The sequence below is a fragment of the Narcine bancroftii genome, chromosome 6 (assembly GCF_036971445.1).
Source record: "Narcine bancroftii isolate sNarBan1 chromosome 6, sNarBan1.hap1, whole genome shotgun sequence".
In the NCBI taxonomy this organism is placed as follows: Eukaryota; Metazoa; Chordata; class Chondrichthyes; order Torpediniformes; family Narcinidae; genus Narcine; species Narcine bancroftii.
In genome coordinates this window covers 19,166,187-19,192,521 of record NC_091474.1, presented here as the reverse complement: position 1 = coordinate 19,192,521, position 26,335 = coordinate 19,166,187, and the positions used below count along the sequence as shown (strand labels likewise).

The 26,335-nt window shown below is 40.9% G+C and overlaps 1 protein-coding gene across 15 annotated transcripts in view; it reads right to left on the bottom strand.

Annotated features, from left to right (window-relative positions):
- Positions 1-26,335, bottom strand: part of LOC138735778 (nuclear receptor coactivator 3-like) — a 193,903-nt gene that overhangs the window by 44,647 nt on the left and 122,921 nt on the right. For 14 of the 15 annotated variants that reach the window (XR_011339937.1, XM_069884178.1, XM_069884175.1 and 11 more), the window contains 4 exons: positions 14,450-14,557; positions 4,861-5,033; positions 1,945-2,045; positions 1,551-1,725 (listed from right to left, as the gene is read on the bottom strand). Coding sequence is in view for 14 of the 15 variants with exons in the window: in XM_069884178.1 (XP_069740279.1) it covers positions 1,551-1,725; positions 1,945-2,045; positions 4,861-5,033; positions 14,450-14,538 (538 nt within the window). In the remaining variant the exon portion in view is untranslated. Of the gene's footprint in view, positions 1-1,550; positions 1,726-1,944; positions 2,046-4,860; positions 5,034-14,449; positions 14,558-22,950; positions 23,045-26,335 lie in introns of those variants that run through there. The other variant, XM_069884183.1, reaches the window with a different exon arrangement.

Sequence of the window (26,335 nt, the reverse complement as noted above, 5' to 3'; positions counted from 1 at the left end):
CTGGAACAGGACCTACAGCTTTTGATTTCTGAATAAATTTGGAACATAAATTTCAAATTGGTTAATATCTCTTCTTTATGTGCCCACCACTCTCTCCTACAATTTAAAGTAGTCCATAGGCCTCACATATCTAAAGTCAAACTATCTCATTTTGATGCAGATGTATCTCCTCGCTGTGATAAATGCAACAATGGAGATGCTTCATTAATTCATATGTTCTGGACATGTCAGAACCTTGAGAAATATTGGAATAAAATATTTCAAACTTTCTCTGTACTTTTTGAAGTTAATTTTAAACATAACTTTCTTTTGAATCCCAGTCATCACAATCATGAACCTCTAATTATTTTTTTCTGGATAAATTTCTACAGACTAATAACTGTCAGCTAAGATATAATGCTCAATAAAAGCCCAAAGACACTAAAATATTGATTAATTTGTTATCTTGACTATGCAGGAATTCAGAGGGAGTGACACACATAAATACATATTATATGCGTCTGAGTGTCTCCTTCATTATTGGGAAAGGGAGGTGGGGAATTCAAGTGGGCATGTGGCCAAGCTCGTGCTTCTTACCTCAACTTTAATGTCAAATATTTTAAGCTAAATTCATACATCATCTGCTTTGCATGCCCCACCACAGCAGGGGTTGCAAACTTAGTTTAATGTGCTGTGTCAATACAGCTACAGAATTGGTAATGAATGGTGCTTGTCATCACACTCTTCCCTCAGTTAAAAAACCTTTGTCCACTTCTCTCTTGGACCTATTCATGATCAGGTTCCCCGAATGTGGTTGGAGGCCTGATTTAAATTTCAGCTTTATTGTCAGAGTACATACATGACATCACGTACAACCCTGAGATTCTTTTTTTCCTGTGGGCCAGGCAGAGCTACCACTTATTGATAGTGCAAAAAAAACCGTACACAATATACACATGTAAACAAATATACAGCTGATTGTGCAATACAGAGAGTAAAAAAAAAACATGCAAATATTAGAGTCCTTAAATCAGTCCCTGATTGAGTTTGTTGTCAATCAGGGCTCCAACATCTCCAGAAATGAGGGAAACAGAAGCAACAGCACTCCGGCACGCAAGTGCTTCTTTAGTCATTGTCTGTGGACAAGGGAGCAGGAATTATTCCCTTGAATGTTTACAAATTTCTTAAACCTTCTGCATGATAGTGACAAGAGACCCCTCAATCCCAACTTCCACCCTAAATCCCCATCTCAGCTGATTTTTGTATCACAAAAGCCAAGCCATACAATTAAAAATACATTAATGAATGAAACCTCACATGAAGTGGGCCAGATATTTTTTCCTAAAAATCCATGTGAGGTGAGTATTAATCAATAGAAATTGATGCAATAGGTGCCTTAAGCAAATATCATCTCAGTTGTGAGATTCATCTGGAACAAAGCAACAATTTCATCTGACCTTGGATAGATTGGAAGAGGAAAAGCCTGAAGAACTCTTCTATCATCTTAAAATATCCTTAACTAAACAAATGTACTGCCACAGAACCAGGCAATTTTAAAATATTTCCCTGACCTGTTGATTTCGGCAAATTCCGAAGAAATTCATCACGGTCCTCTTGGTGAAGAATATTATACACACTAGTGTTCATGAGCTCCTCCTGTTTGTACTGAAGGTACTGGGTAACATTTTCAGACACAAACACAATGTTTCCATCTCGATTGACCACAAACAGAAAACCATCCAGGGCCTGCAACCACAAAATAGACCAGGTGACACTGAACAAAATGTGTAAAATTATCTGGAAGATTAAGACATACATGTTGAAAGAGGTAGCACTTAGAGCATTAAAATCTTTTAAGTTCACATACACAATTAAACCAACAAATCTATAAGGTTCTTCTACTTCGTTGGAGAACTGGTCATACCGAAAACCTGTATTAGAATGTCATGTGAATTTGTGGATTACCTTGAGCAAGAGGGGTCCCAGTGAATCTTTGTCAATAACTCCTTGTCCTGTTGAAGATACATCTGCTTTTTGGACATCATCTTCATTTGAAGATGCTTTTCCTGTGAAGGGAAATAATTAACTGTACAGAGACAAAATAAATAGAAAGGCCATTCTCAAGGCTCACTGCTGCTCAGTCTGTCATAAAATATACAGAGCTCCTGAGTAGGTCCGATGCAAAATCAATGCATTAGCTTCGTAAACAAGACTAGTTTCTGAACTTAACAGTCTAAACTTTATATTCATCATATAACAACTACAGAACCTATTTTAAAATCTACGTAAAAATATAATTCTGAAGAGAGAAAGCTGCAGTGTCCTTCGTCGCAGAGGCGTTGGGAAAAAATACCACGCCAAGAAAATAAATTAGGTGAAAAGGTGGCATTTTGGGAAGTCAATTAAAATAATCAATGGAAACATTGAGGAATATTCTAAGATACTAAATAATGAAAATGGAAGGCTCTGGCCACCAGCTGGAGTCAGAGCAACAAAACATTCACAGTATGACACAGACTTGGAGAAAATTGTGGAAACTAGGTGGCACATCTGAAGGCGAGAGCAGAATGTAGTTAGCTCAAAGTTGTGATTTATTAATCAATCTTTCATCAAGTTAATAACTAATAATCAACTTTAGAGTCAATTAAAACATATTTGGAAATCAATGGTTTATTAAAGATGATTTAACACAATAAGAAATTGAAGACCATCGTGTCTCATGTCTTCTCTTTCACCATGCAATATCATATCTGATACAAAGCCTCAAATTCATTTTTCAGCCAAATATCTCGAGTTTACTCAGTGTCTAAAATTCTGTTGTTAGCAGTCTTGAATACATTCAGTAGCTCAGGGTCCAGTTGAATAAATTTAAATCTTTATAATGAAAAAAAATCTTTCATTTCACTACTCTCTGTCCTTTTACCCGGGGAATATGTTCACTAACTCTAGATTACCCCGAGCACATGTTCACTAACTCTAGATTACCCCGAGCATATGTTCACTAACTCTAGATTACCCCGAGAATATGTTCACTAACTCTAGATTACCCCGAGCACATGTTCACTAACTCTAGATTACCCCGAGAATATGTTCACTAACTCTAGATTACCCCGAGCACATGTTCACTAACTCTAGATTACCCCGAGCGCATGTTCACTAACTCTAGATTACCTCGAGCAGATGTTCACTAACTCTAGATTACCTCGAGCATATGTTCACTAACTCTAGATTCTCCAACAGAGGTTTTTAAAAAAATTCAGTGTCACAAATATTTGAGCAAACTCAAATGAGTTCATTACAAATATAATTTAACATTAAAAGTGTATTTATGTAGCATCTCTGCCTTGAACACATTTTTGAAATAATGCATGGGACAAAATCGATGTCACATAAAAAAGGTCTAACTTAAATTAGTTTTAATTTAAACATTTGGTTAAATCAGAATGTCTATTTCTAGAGATTGGTTTAAGAGAGTTTGCTGTAACTGCATGGATATCAGTACAACAAGCATTCAAATTTGGGTTTCTAATATTGGTGCACCAAGTCAATATCCCCAAATTACAATGATGGCAGCAGATTCCCATTCATTCAATGTCAATATACCCACAGCTACATCTGTAAATGGAGCATAGAGAAATGCAAACAGAAGACTTGAAGACAATATAGTTAGTATAGTAACTACATTTGTGGATGACATCAAATTTGGTAGCATAGTGGACAGGTTATGTAAGATGACAACAGGATCTAGATGAATTGAGAAAATGGGCCAGGGAATGCCGGATGGGATTTAACTCTAACAAGCGACGAGGTGTGGCACCTTGGTAGGTTAAACAAGAACAGGACTTGTACCATGTGTCCAGATGTATTGTTCCATGAAAGTGGCGATATAGGAGGACATGGTGTGAAGAAGGCATTCACTGGTCTGGGCATTGACGACAGGGGCAGGGAGGTCATGATGCATCTGTGCAGGGGATTAGGAAGACCATATTTGGAGCATAGTGTGCAGTTTTGGTCACACAGCTATGGAAAAGATACAATTAAAGTGTGCAGAACAGAGTTATGGGAGTATTAGGGGTACATGAATTATACGGAGAGGCTGGACAGAGCTCCTTGGAGCATAGAAAACAGAGGAAGGGAGATTCATAACAGATTGATAAAATTATAAGGACACAGAAAAATGTTTTGTAAAAACAAAATCACAGCCTTCTCTCCCAGAGTAGGGGAATCTAAAACTAGAGGGCATAGGTTTAAGGTGAGAGGAGAAAGCATTAAAAGGGTACTGAGGGACACCATGTTTATACAGAGGGTAGTGGGTACACAGAATGATAAGCCAGAGAAAATGGTAGAAGCGGGGACAATTGTGACATTCAAAAGACATTTAGACATGCATATTGATAGGAACGGTTAAAAGGGATTATGGGCCAATACAGTCAAATGGAACTAGCTTGATTGATATTGACAAAATGGGCCAAAGGGACTGTATCCACAGTGCAGAATTTTATGACATTTTGTGTGATCAATATTGACAACATTCGAATGGTAGAAGATCTGATGCGACCAAGAATATTGGTCCCAATATTTTCCTGGCTTGACATACTTCTAACTTCAACATTGGCAGGCATTTATTTAATCATATAATGTTTTGTATTGATATATTATAACTAATGTCATATGATTTAAAATTGTAAATAAAATATTTTTTTAAAAACATTGCTACTCCAAGAAAATTCATGTCCTCTATAATAATAGGGAATTTATACAATCTTTTAACATGGTAAAATGCTTCAGTATGTTTCAAATAAGCATTATCAAACAAAATGACATCCATTGCAGGCTTTCTGCATTAAGATTTTGCTTAAGGATTATAACACATCACATTACCTTGCTCTTTTATCTGACGAATCTGTCTCACTGTTTCTTTCAAAATTGCACATTTATCAGGTTTGACATTGAAGTTGTCAATGTCACTTAGGTTAGCTGAGATTAGTTCAGCTAGTTCCTCAATGTATTTGCTCTCTTGCTCTCGGCGACGCTTTTCAATGCTGCAGTTCACACTGTCAAACAAGTTATAATGGATGGTGAATATGTCAATAATTACTAACAATTTCCTGTTTAGAATGTGCAAACAACGTTTTATTTTCAGTACAATCTGCAATTAATTTTAGTACAAAATATATATATATATATATATATATAAATCACACAAAAAGGACGATAATTCATGAGGTTTTCAACTATCTATTAGAACAGTCAATTTGGCATTCAACAATGCTGTGCAGAAAATAACTTTTAAAGAAAATGGTCAATTGAAAGGATTTATCAACCTGTGAAGTTCTCCATATATATTCCCAAGTGCTGCACTCCCATTGAAAGGGCAGTAGAATAATTAAAGTCATACAGTATTGTCAGCAACCAGAACCCAGTTTCATTCAGACCTGAATGTCAGTGTAGAAATAGTGAACTTATCTTTATATTGCTTGAAGGAATGGTGTATACAGAACAATAGATTTCTCAATGTTAAGTAAACTGTAATAGACACTGTTGAATGGTATAGAAACATGCCTTCATCCCTCCGCATCCATCACGCCTATCTGCACTAATGCCATTTCCCTGCCCTTCTAATTTGCCTTGCTCATTCAAGGACCTGTCCAGATGCCTGTGAAGTGTTGATATCATTCCTCTGAGCTCATTCAAGATAGCATGTGTTAAAAATGTATCACTCAGCTCTCCTTAATCCTATGCATTCTAAATTTACTTTTTTTTAATTTTAATTTAGAGATGTAGCACGGTAACAGGACCTTCCAGCCAACAAGACTGCACTGCCAAAATACACTTCTGTGACCAATTAACCAACTTAACCCTGACATCTTTGTAATGTGGGAGGAAACCAGAACTTCGAAACCCAAGCAGACCTGGGAAGAACATATAAACTCCTTACAGACAGCAGCAGATTTGAACCTGAGTCACCAGTGCTTTAATAGCATTCTGCTAACCACTGCACTAACCCTTGTGTTTTAGATACCTCTACCATGGGAAGCAAACATTGACCATCTACCCCAGGGGTTCCCAACCTTTTTGTTCCTCTGTAGCCCTTGGGCATTTTTATAGGTTTCCGTGTACCCCTAAAAATTAAGGATTAAAAAACACGACATTTTGCAATCTGACTGCAGATTACAACACCATGTATTGTACAGTAGTGGTTATTCTCTCAGACTCAATGTACCCCCTGAAAAGTGCAAATGTACCACTGGGAGTACATGTACCCCAGGTAGGGAACCCCCTGATCTACCCTATCTATCAATCTCACTCATGTCACCTGTCAGTTTCCTTTATGCCATAGAAAATTGACCAATGCTATCCAATCACTCCGAATAACTTATCATTTTTGTGAATCTTTTATGCATCCTCTCCAGCTTAATCACATCCTTCCTATTGTAAACAATGGTCCAAATGCGGCCTATTCAACATTTTATACAAAGTAACATGGAAATGCCTTAAATGATGATAAACATAGTGTATCATTGCCATTTTTAGGGAACAACGTGCTTGTATCCCAGTCTTTCCGTTCCACAACATTCCTCAGGCCCTGCTACTCATGAACAAAAGTGTACATCCACCAATGTAGCTCTTCTTCCTCTCTACAGTCTATGGAATAGATAGAAGGCCCTGCTAACTTTAAACCTTAACCTTGAAGTATTTAAACCCCTAATTTATAACTATAACTATTTTCTGCAAGTTTTGTTTGATACGAAACTTTAAATTTCAGAATTTGAAATGTTTATGGCATCATGCAGCTCAGAGATGAATGCAGTTATGACATTGCCTGTACAGCAAAGTCAAGTGGATTTTTAAGGAAATCTCAGTCCAATTCAGCAGTGGGAAAATGTGCTTTTAAAATTACTCTTTTTTTTTTAATTTACTCAAATTACTGTATGCATCATCAGTCATATCATCCAGGCAATTCAGGAAATTATTTTAATTTAGAAAGATTGGTATATTTCTTGTGATTTTAATCAAAAGAAATATACTCAAAGCAGTACTTCTGTTTCTCCTATAGGTGGCAGCACTTTACTGGCTTCAGCTGGTTATTGAATGATTCACTTAAAATTTAGTGTGAAGAATCGAACTTAAAACTCAATTATGTTTGATGTGGCCTTTAAAACAGCTTTTTTTTGTGCAAAGACAATAGTTTAGTGCAGGTGTGGGCAGATTTCATATGCAATGTTGAGCAGGTTCTGCAAAATACACTCATAAAACAGATTTGATACCCAAACCCACATTATTTGTGTGAAAATTATAATGGCAGCCTGGACAATCAATATTTGGGAATGTTTAAATTAAGACTAAGGGTGTAACAACCTGTAATCCATCTCAGCAAGGGACACATCCAAGTCAGCATCATGAGTCGAGTGTCATGAGTGGGACAAAAAGATTTTCCAATGTTTCAGACTGGAAGGCTTCAGTCTTGGAAGTACAGTTCTGGCCGAAAACACTGATCATTCTTTTTCTCCCACTGATGCTGCTTGACCCACTGAGTTTTTCCAGCAGATTGTTTGTTGCTCCAGATTCCAACATCTGCAGTCTCTGACGTTCCTCCATTTTATTCTCGTGGAGATTGCCAAATTAATCATCTGGCAATCGACCACCAAAATAACTGAAGCTTTAAGTTTTGGAACATATTAAGCTGTACGCAGCTAAGAGCATCATATGAACTCTTAAAAAGAGTCTTTTAAAAATCTATAAAGAATGTGAATGAATGAATGAGAAGTCACAAGTGAGAAACGTGCCTTGTTTATACATGTTTCTTAAAACAGCTGTAAATGAAAGTGTTTAAATACTTCCACTTTACAGATACTGAAGGACAAATGCAAAAGGAAATCCATCCAATTGCCTATATTAAAATGACAACACATAAAAGCTTGGTTGTTTGGGGCTTTTGGGAAATATGAAAAATGTTATGCTAATGTAAGTTGTTTTCTTTCATGCATATTCTCATGAGTCAAACCAAAAAGCTTTTTGTTGTTTTTTGTTTTTAAACTCTGCAGATTTTTTCTAAAAATACTTAATTCACAATTAATTATTGACAACAAAAAAATGTTCAAATTCTCTTCACATCCTGACTGCCAAGTCCATACATTCCCTCATTACACATTTTTACCTACATGCTGTACTAGCACCTTGTTGCTACTTCCCATTCTGCTGTTTGAAGGCCTTTCCTCAGTCTCTGCCCTTCAATGCATAGCAATATTAGGATCCAGACTGTGGTCCTTCCCGCAGCCCCCTTGCATTGGGTGCACTAAGCCTCAGTGTGTCCCTCAGCACATACACTGCAGCATGGAATGTGCCAGTCAGCAGCATTCCTTCGCGGATATCTCCGGGTGCTGAAAGACTAACAAGTTTCAGACATTCCATAGGGCATCTTTCACCGATTTGATGGTCCTCCAGCAGTTCTGGATGTCTGCCGCTGCATGTGTCCCCAGGAACAGACCGTAAATTAGCTGCTGCTGGGAATGAACCATAATTTAACTTTACCAACTAGCCCATAAACATCGAACTATAACTGCACAAAGCAATCGTCAAACTCACTTCCAAACCCATGTCAAATAAACATGAGAGGCCTGGGGTTTCGACGAGATTGCAATGGATTTTTCTTTCCATGCAACTTGCCAGAGATTCATCAAATCAGTAAAAACAGATCATGGAAATTCAAGTGGAAATTATGCCGAAGGCAAATCAAGTTTCCATGATTTGTTGCACTCGAAACTGACTCCACCCACATATCTGGTCAGCTTTCAAGATTGAATTAATTAGCAGAGCTTTGCAGCTAATGGTATACACTGGCAAGCTTTCAAGGGCCTTGAAATAAAGTGTTTTTGGTGATATATTAAATGCTGCAAAAGTTCTGAAGGAACTGGTTAAAGCAGATTAACTAGTAAATAGTTCTATTTACTATTCATTACTTTTTAAAACAAAAAGATTTACATTTCAATTACGCAAACTCGTGCACAAAATAGTAAATAAGCTTGAGAAAAGCATATTTTCATCTGTATTCAGAGGATTGGATTGAGTTGACACCTTCAATATACACAAGATGCTGGAAGTACAAAACAAAAACAGAAGATGGCACAAGCACTTACCAGGCCAGGAAACATTTACACAGAGGGAAACAGTCAACATTTCAAGAATGATCTTCATCGAAATTAAACTGATAAGACAAGACCTGGTTTAACACACAATGATCTATCTGGTGGAGGCACTCAACAGGCCAGATAGCAGCCAGAGATAGAAACATTTTAGGCCCAAGAAAATTACACTGGTCAACAAAGATTTTGCTTCCTAAACATTTTATGGATTTTGGCCAACTGATTGCGAAAATCACCTTTATCACCTACTTTTTTTTTGTAGACACAAGCTATTTTTGTGATTTCCTGTCACATTTTGTCGACTTCAAGTCTACAAAACTGTGAAGTGCGACATGTCATTGAAAAATCATTTTCTACATTCGCACTTGGACTTCTTCCCTGCTGATCTTGGTGCAGTCAGAGGCAAGCATGGTGAAAGGTTTCACCAGGACACTGCGACCATGGAAAGTGATGCCAGGGCAAACTGGAATCCATCATTGCTGGCCGACTATTGTTGGACGCTGACATGAGAGGCATCAGATGCTGAGTACAAAATGAAAATCAGCAGCAAAACATTTTTAGATCAATTAACTAACACAATGTGACAGCTCCACCCTCACAATGGATGAGGCCGAGGATAGACACATCTACAGAGGAATAGTTGGGGAGAGTCAAAATGGTTGGCAACAAGAAGCTCAAGTTTAGACCCACAAACACACAAGTGTGAGGAACGGAGGAGGTACAGCACAAGGCTATTTCCTCTAAACACTTCTTCCAATTTAAATCTTTGCACCAGGTGCACACAATGTGGTATCCCCTGCATTAGAGAAATCAAATGTCGATGAGGTGATTGCTTTGCAGAACTCTTCTGTGCAATTCACACAAATGACCCTGAATTTCATCACCCTACACAATCCCATTCTTACTCTGACCTAACTTTAGTCATCTCCAGTGTCAAAATGATATCCAACATGAGCTTATGGAAAAAGCACCCCATCAATCCATATGGGCGATTTGCATTCCTTGGGACTATCTCTATTTCTCCACAGATGTCCCTAGATATTTCAGTTTCAAGCCATACCTTTGCTTCTTTCCATTACTTCGGCAGCTTTGGTATGGACCCCATTAGAGACTGAAGTGCCAGTTGATAAAGTAGACAAAGACAATGTGATCAAACAATAATCATGGCTTTTATTAGCAGAAATTCATGGTACAATAATGAAAGACAATAGGTGCATACACAGTTATACCCAAGGGGAGAGTCCTTAACAGTAGAGATAATGCACAGCCAATGTTAGTACAGCAAGGCTCACCTGAGGGGAGACAGGCAGCTTGGCAGACATTCACCACAGTCTCTCCCCCCCACCGGCAGAAGAAGGGTTAAAATCAAAAGGACAGCTGCAAGGAAAGACTGAAGCAAGCGATACATGGATACCATGTTTGGCATTGAGAATACTCTAACAGCCAAAATACGCCAGTATCTAGCAAGCAATCGAAATATGAGATATTTTATGAATATGTCAGCCAATCAGGTTGTTTACGAATTCTGGTGCTTCTTCTCAAAACAGGTGGCTCCTTTGCAACCTTGGGAACTGGTACCATTCCTGGGTCTGTAGTGTGGGAAGGACGGACTTCTGGACCCGCTCCAGAATCGCTAGCGTGAGGCAGTGGAGCCTCAGCATGGCCATCTGAAAGCTTACTAGGGGTCACAGGCTGGTGGGGGGGTGAGCCCAATCTCTCAGGCTCACTCTGAGTAGGGGTGTGAGGAAGGGGCGAACCAGCCGAGGCCAGATCTCTTTGGGGTACAGTGTCAGTACTCCTGTCTGGGAATTTAACATGAGCATAGTTGGGGTTGGTATGCAGTAGCTGAACTGGTTGGACAAGGGGGTCTGTTTTACGCGCCCGAGCATGGCTCTTCAGCAGCGTGGTTCCAGGCTCAGATAAACAAGCTGGCCAGTCCATCACAGTTCCTGATTTCCTAGGAAAGGCAAACATACATTCATGAGGGGTTTGATTTGTTCCAGTACACAATAATGACCGAATAGAATGTCGTGCCTCAGGCAGCACCTCCTGCCACCGGGTAACAGGGTAACCATGCGTTTTTAAAGCAAGATTAACAGTCTTCCAGATTGTAGCATGAGCCCTTTCGACCTGCCCATTGCCCTGCGGGTTGTAGCTCGTGGTACGGCTGGTGGCAATCCATTTCCGTAGCAGGGCTCGCCGCAGTTCAGCGCTTATTAATGCTGATCCCCTATCGGTATGAATGTAATTGGGAAAACCAAAAATGCTGAATGAAGTGACTTAATGACAGATGCTGACGAGACATCAGGGCAGGGTATAGCAAAGGGAAACCTGAAATATTCTTCAATTATAGTAAGGAAATATACATTTTTTTGTTGTTGGAAGGTAACGGTCCTTTAAAATCTAAGCTAATCCTCTCAAAAGGTCGGGTTGCCTTGATGAGAGTGGCCTCCGGAGGTTTGAAGTATTGCGGTTTGCACTCTGTGCAAACGGGACAGCTTTTAGTCAGTTTCCTGACTTCTTCCAGAGAGTAAGGAAGGTTGTTAGCCCTTATGTAGTGGAAGAATCTCGTGACTCCTGGGTGGCACAGTCTGCTATGGATCTCTTTTAGCCCCTCCAGCTGAGAACCAGCAGCAGATCATGACAATGCTTTAGAGGGATCATTTAACCTGCCCAGTCTGTACTGGATCTCATAATTATAAGTTGAATTCTATTAGTCAGCGTGCCATCTTATCGTTCTTGATTTTACTTTTATGTTTTGACTGCCCTGACATCACATTTGTTTGCCAGCGAGTCGAGGGCCAGTGCATAGGCAGCATCACTTTCCCCAGGTTTCTGGCATCTAGTCAGCAACTGGTGTCGAGCAAGCACCACATTCCGTGGCGCCGCATAGTAAGCAATCAGACGTTCCCGGGCTATAGCCAGAGTGGTAGCTCCTTGCATTACGGCGAAAGGGACCTCACCCAGCAGAGAGTTCAGGTGACCCCACCGAATCGCCTCATTGACCACGTTGTTTTGAGCCATGTAGTAATCGAAACAGGCAATCCAGTGGTTGAAAATTTCTCTGGACCTCAGGGCTGACTGGTCGATTATCAGCCGCTCTGGCTTGAGAGCTGCATCCATTTCTGCTAATAAAACTGAAGTGCCAGTTGATGAAGTAGACAAAGACGATGTGGTCAAACAATTATCATGGCTTTTATTAGCAGAAATTCACCACAGAGACTTTCTTCCTGTCTACCTTTCTGCTTGCTAAAAATCTTTGTTTCATCATTAGCTAATTTATCTCTACTCATTTGCTGCCTGACCTTCTCAGTGTTTCAGAAATATTTTTGTTTTTTTCCACTCAGTACATTAAGGGTGTTTTTATATTAAATCCAATTCCACACAAAAAAATATGTTTTACTTCCAGGGATAATGAAAGGATTTTGAGCAAAGCAAAAAACAAACTAATGCAGTCACACTATTGCAAGTTTTAAACATGATTTCTACCAGATTGTAGAATGCTCTCAAAACCAAAATTCTTGTGGAGTACTGCATATTGTTTGGACAGGCCAAACAACACAAGGTAAATTCCCCAGTTACTGGTGAATCAATCATGCATGCTGTTCTGAATCAACTCAAGTAGAGATACATACAATAAATAAAATCACAAAGTTAACAATCATATTGTGGCAGACAACTACCATGTCCAATATTTCTAAAGTGATAACGAAAACAATTTCATCTTGATTAATAGTTATTAAACTATTTATCCCCTCTACTAAATAATGTTATGCTTTGGGTTAAATCCAGACTACTAGATTTGTGGTGTAATGCGAGTGCGCTCAGTATGTTGTACTACCTTTTGCATTTTTATAATATTTTCTGTTAACTTAAGGACTGGGTACCGAATAACTACTCCTCCTAGAAGTCATTCTCAACCATTTTTCTTTTCACTCACATATCACTTTAAGTATCTATGCCACACATGTCAAACTCAGACCCGCGGGCCAAATTTGGCCCATGATATAATTATATTTGGCCTGCAAGATCATATCAAATATGTATTAGAGTTGGCCCGCTGGCCGCCACGCCAGTATAGCGCATGAACAGCGAATACTACAAATCCCAGAATGCTTTGCAAATGCGTTGGAGGCGGCCCGTCAGCCCGCTAATCGCCCCCACCTCCTCTCTTTACTTTCATTACCATCTGTGACCTGTCGCCTAACTCATATGTAATAAACCCCTTACGAAAAATGGCCAAACGAAAGACAGAAAACAGGACCTTTCAAGACAGGTGGGAGGCAGACTATATGTTCATCATTTTAAAAGACAAACCTGTTTGTCATTGAAGCAAGTTGTTATTTTTTTAACTTGTTGGCTTATGAAAAAAAAATACATTTAAAAGGAGCTTAAAAGCTATAGAGAAATATTATTTATTGAATATTTTATTTCTCATTTGTTAATGCTTCTTCTGGAAAGAGTTTAACCATAACTATTATTTTAATAAGAAAAAGTTTAACATTACATATGTTGAAAGAAGAGAAAACATGCAGATGTTGTTGAAAATTTTCAATAAATAATTAGTTTGGCCCACGACTTAGTCCAAGTTTTTAATTTTGGCCTTCTGTGAATTTGAGTTTGACACCCCTGCCCTATGTGGTGAGTAAGGGATTACTTAAGGTGATATGTGGGTGGAAAGAAAAAGTTTGAAAGCCACTGTTTTAATCGTACCAAATTGGCTTGTTGCATGCACAGTTTCAGAACTCCAAAGGAAATGGACCAATGACAATTTTTCTCAAGCAAAATATTTCACTTCCAAGTGGGGCTAAAGTAATGATTCTCAACCTTCCCTTCCTATTCAAAAAGGTCGAGAACCACCATCCTAAAACGTAAAAGAATAAGAAAAAAATCAAATCTCTTACCCGAATTATCAATTCACAGGACATTTGCAGAAGATTCCCAAGCAGGACACCAAATTCTTTTCTTTAAACTTAGTTTTAATTCAGCCCCTGCTCACTTTATGGTGTAAAAGAAGAGCCAGAAACCTTGGTGATGTATCTTTATCTTTGCTATATCAATGACATTGTTTGACCTGCTGAGTTTCTCCAGCATTGGGTTTTTACTTCAACCACAGTGTCTCCAGACTTTTGTGTTTTACCTCATTTTATGGTGCAGTACCACTGGGCTTCACTTCATCTTTGCTGTTATTTTCCTCAAAGAGAGAAGCTATTATTTAGTTTAAAACTTTTTTTTGTAAAGTAGTCTAGTATTCTCATTACAGCACAAGCTACATATCTGTCAATGCCTTTCCATGAGTTGAACTTGCAACTTTAACTATCACATACCTTGAGCCCTGAGCATCAAAGGAAGATAGTTTCCGTTTCCTTGAATCAGAATTCACCGGATCCAAAGCGTTTTCTCCAGGGCCACTCATCTTAAACACATATCAGCAACTGTGAAACAAAAATGGATTCATAAGTTGTGACCTCCGCTTCAGAACAAGTCAATGATTCGAAGAATTTTTCTAAACTGGCAAGTTTCAAACTAAACTGAATATGTAAATTCAAAATGAGCCACAAGATAGTGTTGATGTCTAATGTGGCAGTATGATTCTTAATAAAGAAAAATTAATGCCAACAGAATCACAACCACAAATAACTAGTTTCTGCTGAAACTTCTGCTAAAACAGTGAGCACGTCATTTTCCATTTGTACTACACGTGAATCAGATCTCCCTTCAATTTTAAAAATGATTGCTATTAAAGATGACAAAGTTACTTTGTTCTAATTGTGAAGTTATTTGCATATTCTAATCTGACATAATATACAAGATGCCCTTGAATAAAAAACTAATAAAATGAGATAAAGACAGAGACAGAAGCCCCTTTTCCACAGCCACTTCAAGGCAGGAATATTGCATCTTTATAGCACCACACATTCTGTGTAAAAGGTACAAACATGGAATGGGGTGGGGTGCAGGTCATTGTAGCCCTGCCTTTAAGCCAGCAGCAGAGATAGTCTCAGCGCCAAATTGAAATCTGTGCAAAAGAGGGCAAGCCAGCAGGCTGGGACCAGGACTGGAAAGGATGTGCATATGCACCATATTTGACAGCATACAAGACCCATGGGCACGAGAACCCCATCCCCTCATTTCAGCGGGGAATATGAAGAATTTTTTTAGTGTATTTACGGGTAAAGATTTAAAACTTGGACAAAATATGCAACTAGGACAACAGGAAAAATCTTTTTAATAATACTGCTGCAATATACAAGAGAAAACAAAAGCAGCTTCGCTTTTATAAAAACAAACTGCTACCAGTGATCCCTGCACTGGTCTTGCTGCTTGCTCTCTCCAGGCGGCCCACTATCCCACTCTCTTCTAGTGCTCCATGCCCTGCTCTCTAACGGTGCCCCGCTGCCCCCCCCCTCTCTCTCTCTCTCCCCCAGTGGCCCATTGCCCCGCCCTCTCCCGGCGGCCCCCTTCCCCACCCACTCCCGACTGCCCCCTGCCCCACCCTCTCCCAGTGCCCCGCTGCCCCCCTCTCTACTGCTCTCTTCCAGTAGCCCACTGTCAGTCCCCGCACAGGTCCCGTTACCCTTCTCTCTCCTGGTGAGACCAGTGCAGGGACCGACAGCTGGCCGCCGGGAGAGTATCCCAACAGCCTGCCACCAGTCCCCAAGTGGTGATGCTCGTGAGCCATGAAGAGAAGACGATCACAGTCTGCGTTATTCACCGTTATCACCCTAATTTCAACCGCATACAAGACCCAGGGAATATTTTTCAACCACTCTTTGAGAAAAAAATGGGTCTTATATGCCATCAAGTATGGTATATGTCTGTCTTGGGTAAACTTATACCTCTCATTTTGTTCATTTAGATTGGTCACAGTGTTTGAGCTACCGAAAGAAAATAGACACACACACCGAGAGCAGTTCAGTTTATACAAATGTTTATTACTAATTCAAAAGCTGATTTCACACTACAATATGCAAGCCCTTCCCAACTATACTTATCAACGCTTGGACTGGTCCCAACTGCCGAAGCGAGGCAACGACTGCACACTTGTAGTAGGTTGTCAGGGCGCTGGTAGCAGCTTCTCCACCTCCCCCGACCGGGACGTTGCTCAGACTCTGGCTGTTCTTCCTTCTTGACAAGGGGTGTTCCCACCCCTCGGAGAGTCTAAACTTCAGCAGCAGGACCACAGGCTTATATACCCCAAAAACAATTAATCATGTGCCTACTCCTTCTAATATTTGTCAGTCAAAATCAAAACTGAACATTACATTCTACAATTTAGAAGATTAATTATTATGGAACCAGGATGTTATAACTTCCTGGTTTATCTCGTAGATACAAAGACTTATTAAAACTTCTCGAGCAAGACAGGTTGTGACCAATTCGTCAATTTCAGAGTGTTGCATTTGACAACTGCTTTCCCTGGGCCTCACAGTGGAATTCCATTTCAAAGTGTATCTTCAGATAAGTCCCCATGGCTGAGTTTAATTACATCTGCTAGTTCTGAAAGTAAGGTGACCTGCGTGTGGACCCAGTGTCGTCAGTTCCACATAAGCAAAAAGCATCTGGGTACATGGTTTTAATCCTCCATTACATTCCACCCCTTGGTCACAATCTGTCATTTGCGAGGCCTAACCAGTATTTGAGTACAGAGGGAGCGAAAAAAGAGAAATCAAAACAACAATTACAAAGATAAGCAATGACGCGAGCAACCAACGGAGGATAGTGTGGCCCACTCCCCCAAATGTAGCAGTTAGCCATGAGAAAGGATTCCAACCAAGGCTCAAATTATCCTTGTTGGCCACAATACCCAGATACTGGAGCTCACGAACAGATTTTGAAACATGCTGAACAATAACATATTTATATAAGCTGCACTTGAGGCTGGTGACTGAGGACTTCCTTGGTGTAATGCATCGGACCGTGTTTCCCATGGGGAACTCCCTTGGAACGTCCTCGACATTACAAATCCAATTGCTGGCATCAAAGCAGCTGTTAAGCCAGATCACCAGGAGTGTAAAATGGAGAACCTGGAACAAAGAAGCCTGACACATGTCACTCACGATACCATAAGCGTTCAGTGTTTAAACAGACTAAATCATCCTGTCCCTCAATAGCTACCCACCGAGTGTTACCCTGGGCAGGTGTCACTATTTCCCCTTTTACAGGAGGGCCACTACCTGGTGGTGCCACCCATACCTTTTGTCCAACATTCTCTAGTTCGGGGATGGGGGGGCAATGACTGTTATTCCTCTGGAATAGGCTGTAATTCAGGAGCGTGAAGAAGTCGGTGGAAAGGTGTACCTCCTTTTAAAGGGCGATGATTCAAATTGTCGACTGCCTGCTGCAGCACATGGCACCATCCCTTCTGGGTCCCCAGTGATGTTAACAAACAAATTTGTTCCTTCAGTAAGCCGTTCATTTGTTCAACTAACCCGGCAGCCTGCGGGTAATAAGGAATATGGTGGACCCATAAAATACCGTTGTCATTTGCCCAATCACAGATTGCTTTCCCGGAGAAGTGCGAGCCATTATCAGAGTGAATCTCCTCTGGAACATCATAACGATAAATCAAATGGTTTAGTCCTTGGATAGTGCTAGCTTGGTCAGCTGTCTTGGTGGGAAAAGTAAAAACCAGGCCCGAAAAGGTGTCAACCATTACTAGGACGTAATATTTACCCATACAGTCTAGCATGGGGCCTATGTAATCAATTTGCCAGACCGCAGCTGAGTGAGCACCCCATTTTATTTGGCCATGCGGACCAGGTGGAACGGTATGGAACTTCACAAGCTGACATTCTGGGCATGTACGTACGACCATGCGGACATCATCCTGATGGACGGATAAAGCATGTGTACGGGACCACATAGCTGATCCCTTCTCCCCCAAATGACCACTCTGTTCATGTGCCCATCGAGCCAGGGGGACGGAATCAGCACAGCTGATAGTGGCAAGCCGATCTGCTACTGCATTATGTTGAGCCATGTTAGTCGCCATATTGGTATGGGCATCAACGTGATAAACGGTTATCTCACGATGGTGGGAAGCATCCCACAACAGCTGCCACAACTCTTTGCCCCATACTGGGCGGTCATGTATCATCCAGTTGTTCTTTTGCAAATCAGGCATCCATACCACAAGTCCATTAGCCAAAGCCCAGGAATCAGTAAACAGGCGAAGAGGGTGATCATGGGGATCTAGTGGTAAAGTGACTGCCTTCAACTCATCATACTGACTGGAGCACCATCCCCCTCCTCCGATAAGTGAGTTCCTGACCTGGGATGGTAAGCCACCTGTTCGTGTACGCGGCCCACCCCTTCAGGCCCTCTGGTCGCATGACTCTGAATATACCACTTCCATTTAACAATAGAAGACTGCTGAGCCCGCCCGATCTTTAGATTAGCATCATTAGCCAGGACCCAATTCATTATAGGAAGTGCAGGTCGCAATTGAACATCTGCATCACCTGTCATTCTTTCAGTCTCTAGCAGGGCCCAGTAACAGGCTAGTAACTGTTGTTCAAAAGCAGAATAACGAGCGGCAGCCTCGGGCATGGTATGTGACCAGAATCCCAGTGGGACTAGGCGACCCTCTTGTTTCTGCCAGAGGCTCCAGGAGGCCACATCATCAATATAATGGTGAACTGAGAGGGAAGGCGATACTGGAAGGTGGGTGAAGGTATACTGGCGCCCCTTCCAGGTAAAGGCGAACTGATCCTGTGAGTCCTCAGCTATAAGAATACTGAAGAAGGCGTTAGCGAGATCAATGACAGCATACCATGTTCCTGAGTTCCCAGTAGCAATGTTTTCAATAAGGGTGACAATGTCCGGAACTGCTGAAGCAAGTGGTGGGGCATGTTTGTTCAAAAAACGATAATCAACTGTCATTCTCCAGGAGCCGTCCGGCTTCTGGACCGGCCAAACGTGGCTATTAAAGGGCGATGTTACGGGCCTCACTACCCCTTCTTCTTGCAGAGCATCGATGGTGGCAGTAATCTCTTCCTGCCCCCCAGGGAGACGATATTGTGGAATGCACACTGGTTTCATGGGGGCTGGCACCATCACAGGATCCCACTTAGCCTGACCCACTACTAGTTTTTTTGTAATAGTTCGAATTCCAAATTCAAATCCCCCTTGGCTAGTATTAAGGGCCATACCGGCCAACATATTAATACCCAGGATACACTCGTCAGTAGCAGCCACCAGGGCATGTAACCAGACAGGGGAAGGGCTATCACCCACCATGGCACAGACTTTTATTTCCTTTGCCAGGGTGACCGCTCCTCCCAACCCCTCTATTCGAAAGGCCGGTCCAGTCCAGAGGTCGGGATTACCAGGAATCACCGAGTGCTCTGCACCGGTGTCGACCAAAGCCAAGTATTGGCGATCATTACCCCCACCCCAGTGGATTGTTAACGGTATGTAGGGCCGCGGATCCCCGTGTGTGCGCCGTGTCTCGATGGAGTAGACACGGGAATCCTGCCCACACCTTCAGGCTTCAGAAGGGTTCGGGGGCTTCCAGGACCACATGCTATTGTTATCTTTAAGAGCCTGTTTAACCCATTGTTTTACCTCATCATGAGTAACTGGAGCAGGAGAAGCCAGCTCGATAGAAGCAGCAGTGGGAGCAGAAAGCACAGCTGGGCCAGGAGGACTCAGCAGCTGGGGATGATGTTCCCCTGCTTTTTGCCTAAATCGATCTCCAATGGCAGCCAGCTCTTTTACAGAGAAATCACGGATCATTGACTCCTTCTGACCCCTGTTCCCACTTTGGCTCACAGGGTCCTCCACCCAGTCTAGGGGAGGAGGTGGAGGCCATCCAACAGAGGGAGTAGGCCATAGAGCATAAGCAGGGGTTTGGGTATTTTCCCCTGGGTCCACATGGGAAACCGGGGTATCTATCCCTTCCATCTCTACCCTTACATCATCCCCCCTTCTGTCTGTTTGGGAAATCTGCTGCCTTATAGGGCGGGCGTGAACAGCAGATGGAGAGGGTAGTATGTTAGACACATGCTGAGGAGTATCTGCATTATTACCATTGTCATTCCAGATATTCCCATCCCAATCCTCAATTACATCAGGATCGTCACCATTCCTTATCATGGCATGAATACGATATGGATCGGGTTCTACTCCATGCCTTTCCTTATCTGCACAGAGCTGCTGCTGGAGTTTAATATTACGGCAAATCATTTGGACATGCTTATCTTCCCATTCTTTGGCTCTGTCCTGACTGGTGCGAACAATCTCGCTCATCATGGAACAGCATTGTCGCAGGACTTGTAGCTCCTCCTCTAATTGCTTTCTTTTGCACTGAGATTCTACTTCTCTTTGAATTAATTCTGCTTCACGCTGAACGGAGTGGCGTAATGCTGTGGCCAGCAACCAAAAACCATTCGTCAGCGTTCCCTTTTTATCAGGAAATTTACTTTGTCGAAGGAGAGTGGCAACCCGCTCTCCCAGAGGTGCACTTGATGAGTCTAACTTCTCATCCCAACTAATGGGTGGTCCCAACAAAGACAGGGTATTGGCCAACATGCCAAACCCATCGTCTTTGGAAGTCCATCCAGGAATCAAGAACTGCTCAGGGCTCACCTGTTTCTTTCGGCGAAACATCTTGAGACCAACCCTGCTCGCAGCGCCAATTGTCTTGGGTAAACTTATACCTCTCATTTTGTTCATTTAGATTGGTCACAGTGTTTGAGCTACCGAAAGAAAATAGACACACACACCGAGAGCAGTTCAGTTTATACAAATGTTTATTACTAATTCAAAAGCTGATTTCACACTACAATATGCAAGCCCTTCCCAACTATACTTATCAACGCTTGGACTGGTCCCAACTGCCGAAGCGAGGCAACGACTGCACACTTGTAGTAGGTTGTCAGGGCGCTGGTAGCAGCTTCTCCACCTCCCCCGACCGGGACGTTGCTCAGACTCTGGCTGTTCTTCCTTCTTGACAAGGGGTGTTCCCACCCCTCGGAGAGTCTAAACTTCAGCAGCAGGACCACAGGCTTATATACCCCAAAAACAATTAATCATGTGCCTACTCCTTCTAATATTTGTCAGTCAAAATCAAAACTGAACATTACATTCTACAATTTAGAAGATTAATTATTATGGAACCAGGATGTTATAACTTCCTGGTTTATCTCGTAGATACAAAGACTTATTAAAACTTCTCGAGCAAGACAGGTTGTGACCAATTCGTCAATTTCAGAGTGTTGCATTTGACAACTGCTTTCCCTGGGCCTCACAGTGGAATTCCATTTCAAAGTGTATCTTCAGATAAGTCCCCATGGCTGAGTTTAATTACATCTGCTAGTTCTGAAAGTAAGGTGACCTGCGTGTGGACCCAGTGTCGTCAGTTCCACATAAGCAAAAAGCATCTGGGTACATGGTTTTAATCCTCCATTACAATGTCACACTAGACGCTGACACCGATGCTGTTGTGTTACATCTCCTGCCTCTTTTACTCTCGGAATTTTGATTTGCTGTGTAAAATTACCTACATTATTTGGTTCAGTGTAAACAGGCAAAGCCAGTTTAATGACAGGTCTTCTTTACAGCAGTATTGCGGGATCTCTGTGCAAAAAAAGATGAGAGAGAACGACAAACCTTGGTCTGGGCCTCACCCAAGTATGAGAATTTAGGGGAAGATCCCTCTCTGTATTTGTTCCAAGAGTTAATTTTGTTCCTAATACCAATTTCCACCATAAATGTAACATTAGTGTTATGTCAAAATCACTTCTTATCAATAGTAAGCTTTATTGGAAAATACTAAATAAGAAACCACTGAAGGCAAACAGAACTATTAAATTGTCATTGATATTGTTCCAAGGTTGAGATGGGTCAACCTCCGATTCTATAGTGGCTGAAGTATTCTGCAGCAATCCAAAAATTCAGCCCAGACACCATATGCAAAGCTTGAGATGCTATGCTCTTTCTGATGCTATTTTAAGTTAACACCTATTTCTCATTTATAGACGTTCAAAGGAATAAATACCTGCATGATGCTGAAACTGAAATGTCGGGAATAGCAATTGGCTTCAAGATTACTTTTTTTTAATAAAAAGCAGTCACAAAATCTATTTTCATTTCTATCAACCACCAAGGTCACTGAACAAGTCAATGTCAACTCACAATTGTCAACACAGCATTACTTGGAAAAGACCATTTCAATCTCTCTCCCTCATTCAAATTGTTCTTTCTACAGGCTGAAGAGCTGCATTAAAACCACATTTTTAAAACACAACTTGGGGCCTAATTGCAGTTCGTTCTTCCTGATTTGCTGGAAACAATCCATTTCCCTCATTTTACTGGGAGGGAACCCAATGATGGTTAAGCAGAACTTCCTGTAAACAAGAGGCGGATGTTGAAGTTGCACATCCCCCCCCCAACCCCCCCCCCCACCCAGAAGACTTTTAGATTCATTTAGCAAACTGAAACTAGAATTCTAATTCTATATCTAGCCAATTCAAAATAAGTTGACCAGCACTTTTGATTAGTGTAAATGTGCTTGTCAATTTATAAACTGTTTTTAGAAAAATATTGCTGATACAGTAAAGGAAAATGTTTAGTTAATTTAAAATATGATCTGTTAAATAATCGAATCTATTCAACTGTACAGATTGGAGATGTAGTTGCATTGCAGTTGTTTAAAATGTAACCAGAGTGTTTGTATAATAAAAGTTTAATAAGTTACAGCATGGAGTTAAGAGGAAAAATTCTTGCTCAATAAACATCATCCATTTCTTTGAGAATGTTAGTATTACTTAAAATGATTATACAATTTATTTTAGCTTCTAGAAAAAAGATGATCAAGTCTTACATTAAACGTTACATGGAATTCAAGCATACAACTGGATTAAAAACTCTGATCAATGGAAAAGCATTCTGAGAGGCACACATTTTCAGGCCAGAAGTGGTGATGTGGAATACCGCAGAGGTCAATACTTGGACTTTTGATATTTCTTATTTACATAAATGTCCTGGGTGAAGTAACCAATGGTAAATGCAAACAGCACGAATACAAATTGTACAGTTAGAACCAGCAAGGCAGTACGTTCCTATAGAAGACTTTGTATTTGCTTTGCAACTAATTACAGAGCGATTTGAATTTTCCGTGAAGCAGATTGAGGGGCACTGGACAAAGTGGCGACTCTCTGCCTGCCTTACGGTAGAGAAAAGTTAAAGAATTTCATGAATGTTACATTCGAGATGTAGAATTATGTGACAATGTAACTGAACCTTGATCTTTCTGGAGGAAACTAGGGCAAAAAGAAAGTGTACAATGAGGAGCAAAAACTGCCATGGAGGAGAATTTGCAAAAGGCTTAGTAGCAGCAGAAAAGAAAGATTTCTCAATTACAATTCAAGTCCTCAAGAAATCACAATCACATGAAGGGGAGGTGGGAGGATGGTGAAGGGAAGCTTAGCCTACGATATGCATAAATGAAGGGATATTTAAATTAGAATACAAAACATAGACAAGCCCTTCGGCCCTTGATGCTGTGCCAACCCATATATTCCTTTCAAAAAAAAAGTACTAAACCCTCCCTACCCCATAACCCTCTATTTTCCTTTCATCCATGTGTTTGTCTTAGAGGGTCTTAATTTCCCCTAGTTTCAGCCTCCTCCACCATCCCCAGCAAGGCATTCCAGGCACCCACAACTCTCTGTGTAAAAAAAACACCCCTAATCTTCCCTCCTTTTACTTTGTACATATGTGATCTGGTGTTTGTTGATCCTGCCCTGGGAAACAGGTGCTAGTTGTCCACCCTATCTATGCCTCTCATAATCTTGTAGACCTCTATCATCTACTCTCATCCTTCTACACTCCAAAGAGAAAAGTCTCAGCTCTACTAACTTTGCCTCATAAGACTTGTTTCCCAATTCAGGCAACATCCTAGTAAATATCTGCACCCTCTTCATAGCTTCCGCATCCTTCTTATAATAAAGTGACGAGAACTGAACACAAAGTGTGGTCTCTCCATACATTTGTAGAGTTGTAACATGATCTCTATACTCCTGAATTCAATCCCAGCATCCCATAAGACTTCTTAACTATCCTATCAACCTGTGCAGTGACCTTGAGGGATGTATGGATTTGCACTCTCTGTTCATCTACAAATTATTGAGGTATAAATTTAAGACAAATCTAAAAGTAAGATTATGCAAGAGGTGTTAAATGTTTTGACATCTGCTGTCTGAGAAAGGAACTGGAGTTGAAGGAAAACGAAAAGTTGAAATGTGACAGCAAGCTGCGCTCGTTAAGTTATTTGATATTATGTTCTTTTTAAATACCACAATTTTGCCTTTTAAAATTGTACTCACTTTTCTTTCACATCAAGGCAATAGATAACCAATGTAAAACAAGTTTTTTTTTCTTACTGAAGTTGTTGTAAATGCATTCCATCTCAGAAGGAACCTTGGATTGGATATCCAGCAGAAAATAGGTGGATACAGTTGGTAGGGAGAAGAGAGAAAAGAGCAGAGAGATCTCCAATCCAAGGCTTCCTTCTGAGATGGAATGCATTCACAACGACTTCAGTAAGAAAAAAACTTGTTTTACATTGGTGCACAACATTTGTCTTGGTCTCCTCTGGAGATCCCTACAATAAGAGAAGCCAGCTCTCAGCTAATTTGATTTGCTCATCTCCATGTGGTATCAGAATCAGAATTCATTGTCATGAATGTGTCAAGAAATTTGTTTTTTTGTAGCAGCATCACAACCCACCCTACAAAATAAATAAAAATAGTGTAAGAAAAAGTCAAAGTGAGGCAGTGTCCATGGTTCATTGTTCTTTCAGGAATTTGATGGCAGAGGGAAAGAAGCTGTCCTTGTGCCACTGAGTGCTCATCTTCAGGCTCCTGTACCTTTTTCCCAATCAAAGCAGAGTGAAGAGGGCATGGCCTGGGTGCTGGGGATCCTCGAGGATAGAGGCTGCTTTCTTAAGCCACTGCCTCTTGTAGATGTCCTCAATAGAGTGAAGACTGATGCCCATGATGGTAAACTACAAAGGTTCTTGGATTAGAAGTATTTCAGCTGTTCCAAGACTTGCACTTCAGAAATAGTTAAACTTTCAGTTAAGTTGATTGAATATATTTGCAGAAAATGTGAGAAATTGCTTTTGAATGGCCAGATTATAAAAAAGCAAGACAAATCCTATCTGGCAAATTATCACCCAATCATTAGTGGTGCATTGGTAGATCTCATTAAAAGTAGCATCTTCTCACCAATAATTTGCTCATTCCCAATGAACTGCTTGTGTTTCATCAGGACCACACATCTAGAAGACCTCATCGTGGCCTTGGCCCAAACTTGGGAATCACAGAGATCATGAGAGTTACTTCCCTTATAGCAAGACTGTGTTTAACCACATATGGCATTAAGATATTCTGGTACAATTAAAGTCAATGGGCTACAAGAGGAAAACAGTCCAGTGAATGGAGTCATACCTCAAGATAGTTGTAGTTGTTGGAAGTCAGTCATCCTGGACCAAAGACTATTCAAAAGGGTCTTGGGATAAGCGGTGTTCTAGACCTAACCACATTTAGCTGCTTAACGTTCCTTCCACCAAAAGTGGGATGGATATTTACTGATGATGCACAACATTCAATTCCATTCACAACCCCTCAGCAAGTGAAGCAACCCAATTATAGAACAAAGCCTTTGGGTCTGAACTGTTAAATGGAAATAAACATTTGCACCAGAGAAGTGCTGTGGAATGTCCATCTGACACAAAAGGCATCTGAACCATTCAATGGCATTGCCATCAACTCTCTGGAGGCCATTACTGACCTGAATCTCAACTGGACTAGACGTGAACACATCAAAAATGAAATTTCTTACAGTGAAGAGCTTATATCCCAGACACACTTAAGCCTTTCAAACACTCACAAAGAATAAATAAAGAAGATTTTCCACACAGAGGAGCACCAGCACTGTTCACGGAGCTCGTCTATCTGGAACAAAACAACCTGCTTAGTTGGAGTTCCATCCACAACATTAGAAATGGATTCCCTGGAACAGTGGTGCATAGTGACTGCAGAGGAAACTGCACTCCGGTTACATTGACACCATTTCCCAAACTTACAACCATTACTACCAAAAAGAATGATGGCAGTAGAGGCAAGGAAACATCTGCATGGGCAGGTTCGCCTCCAAGTCGCACACAAGCCCAATTTCGAATAAGTCAATGGGCCTAAAGCCTG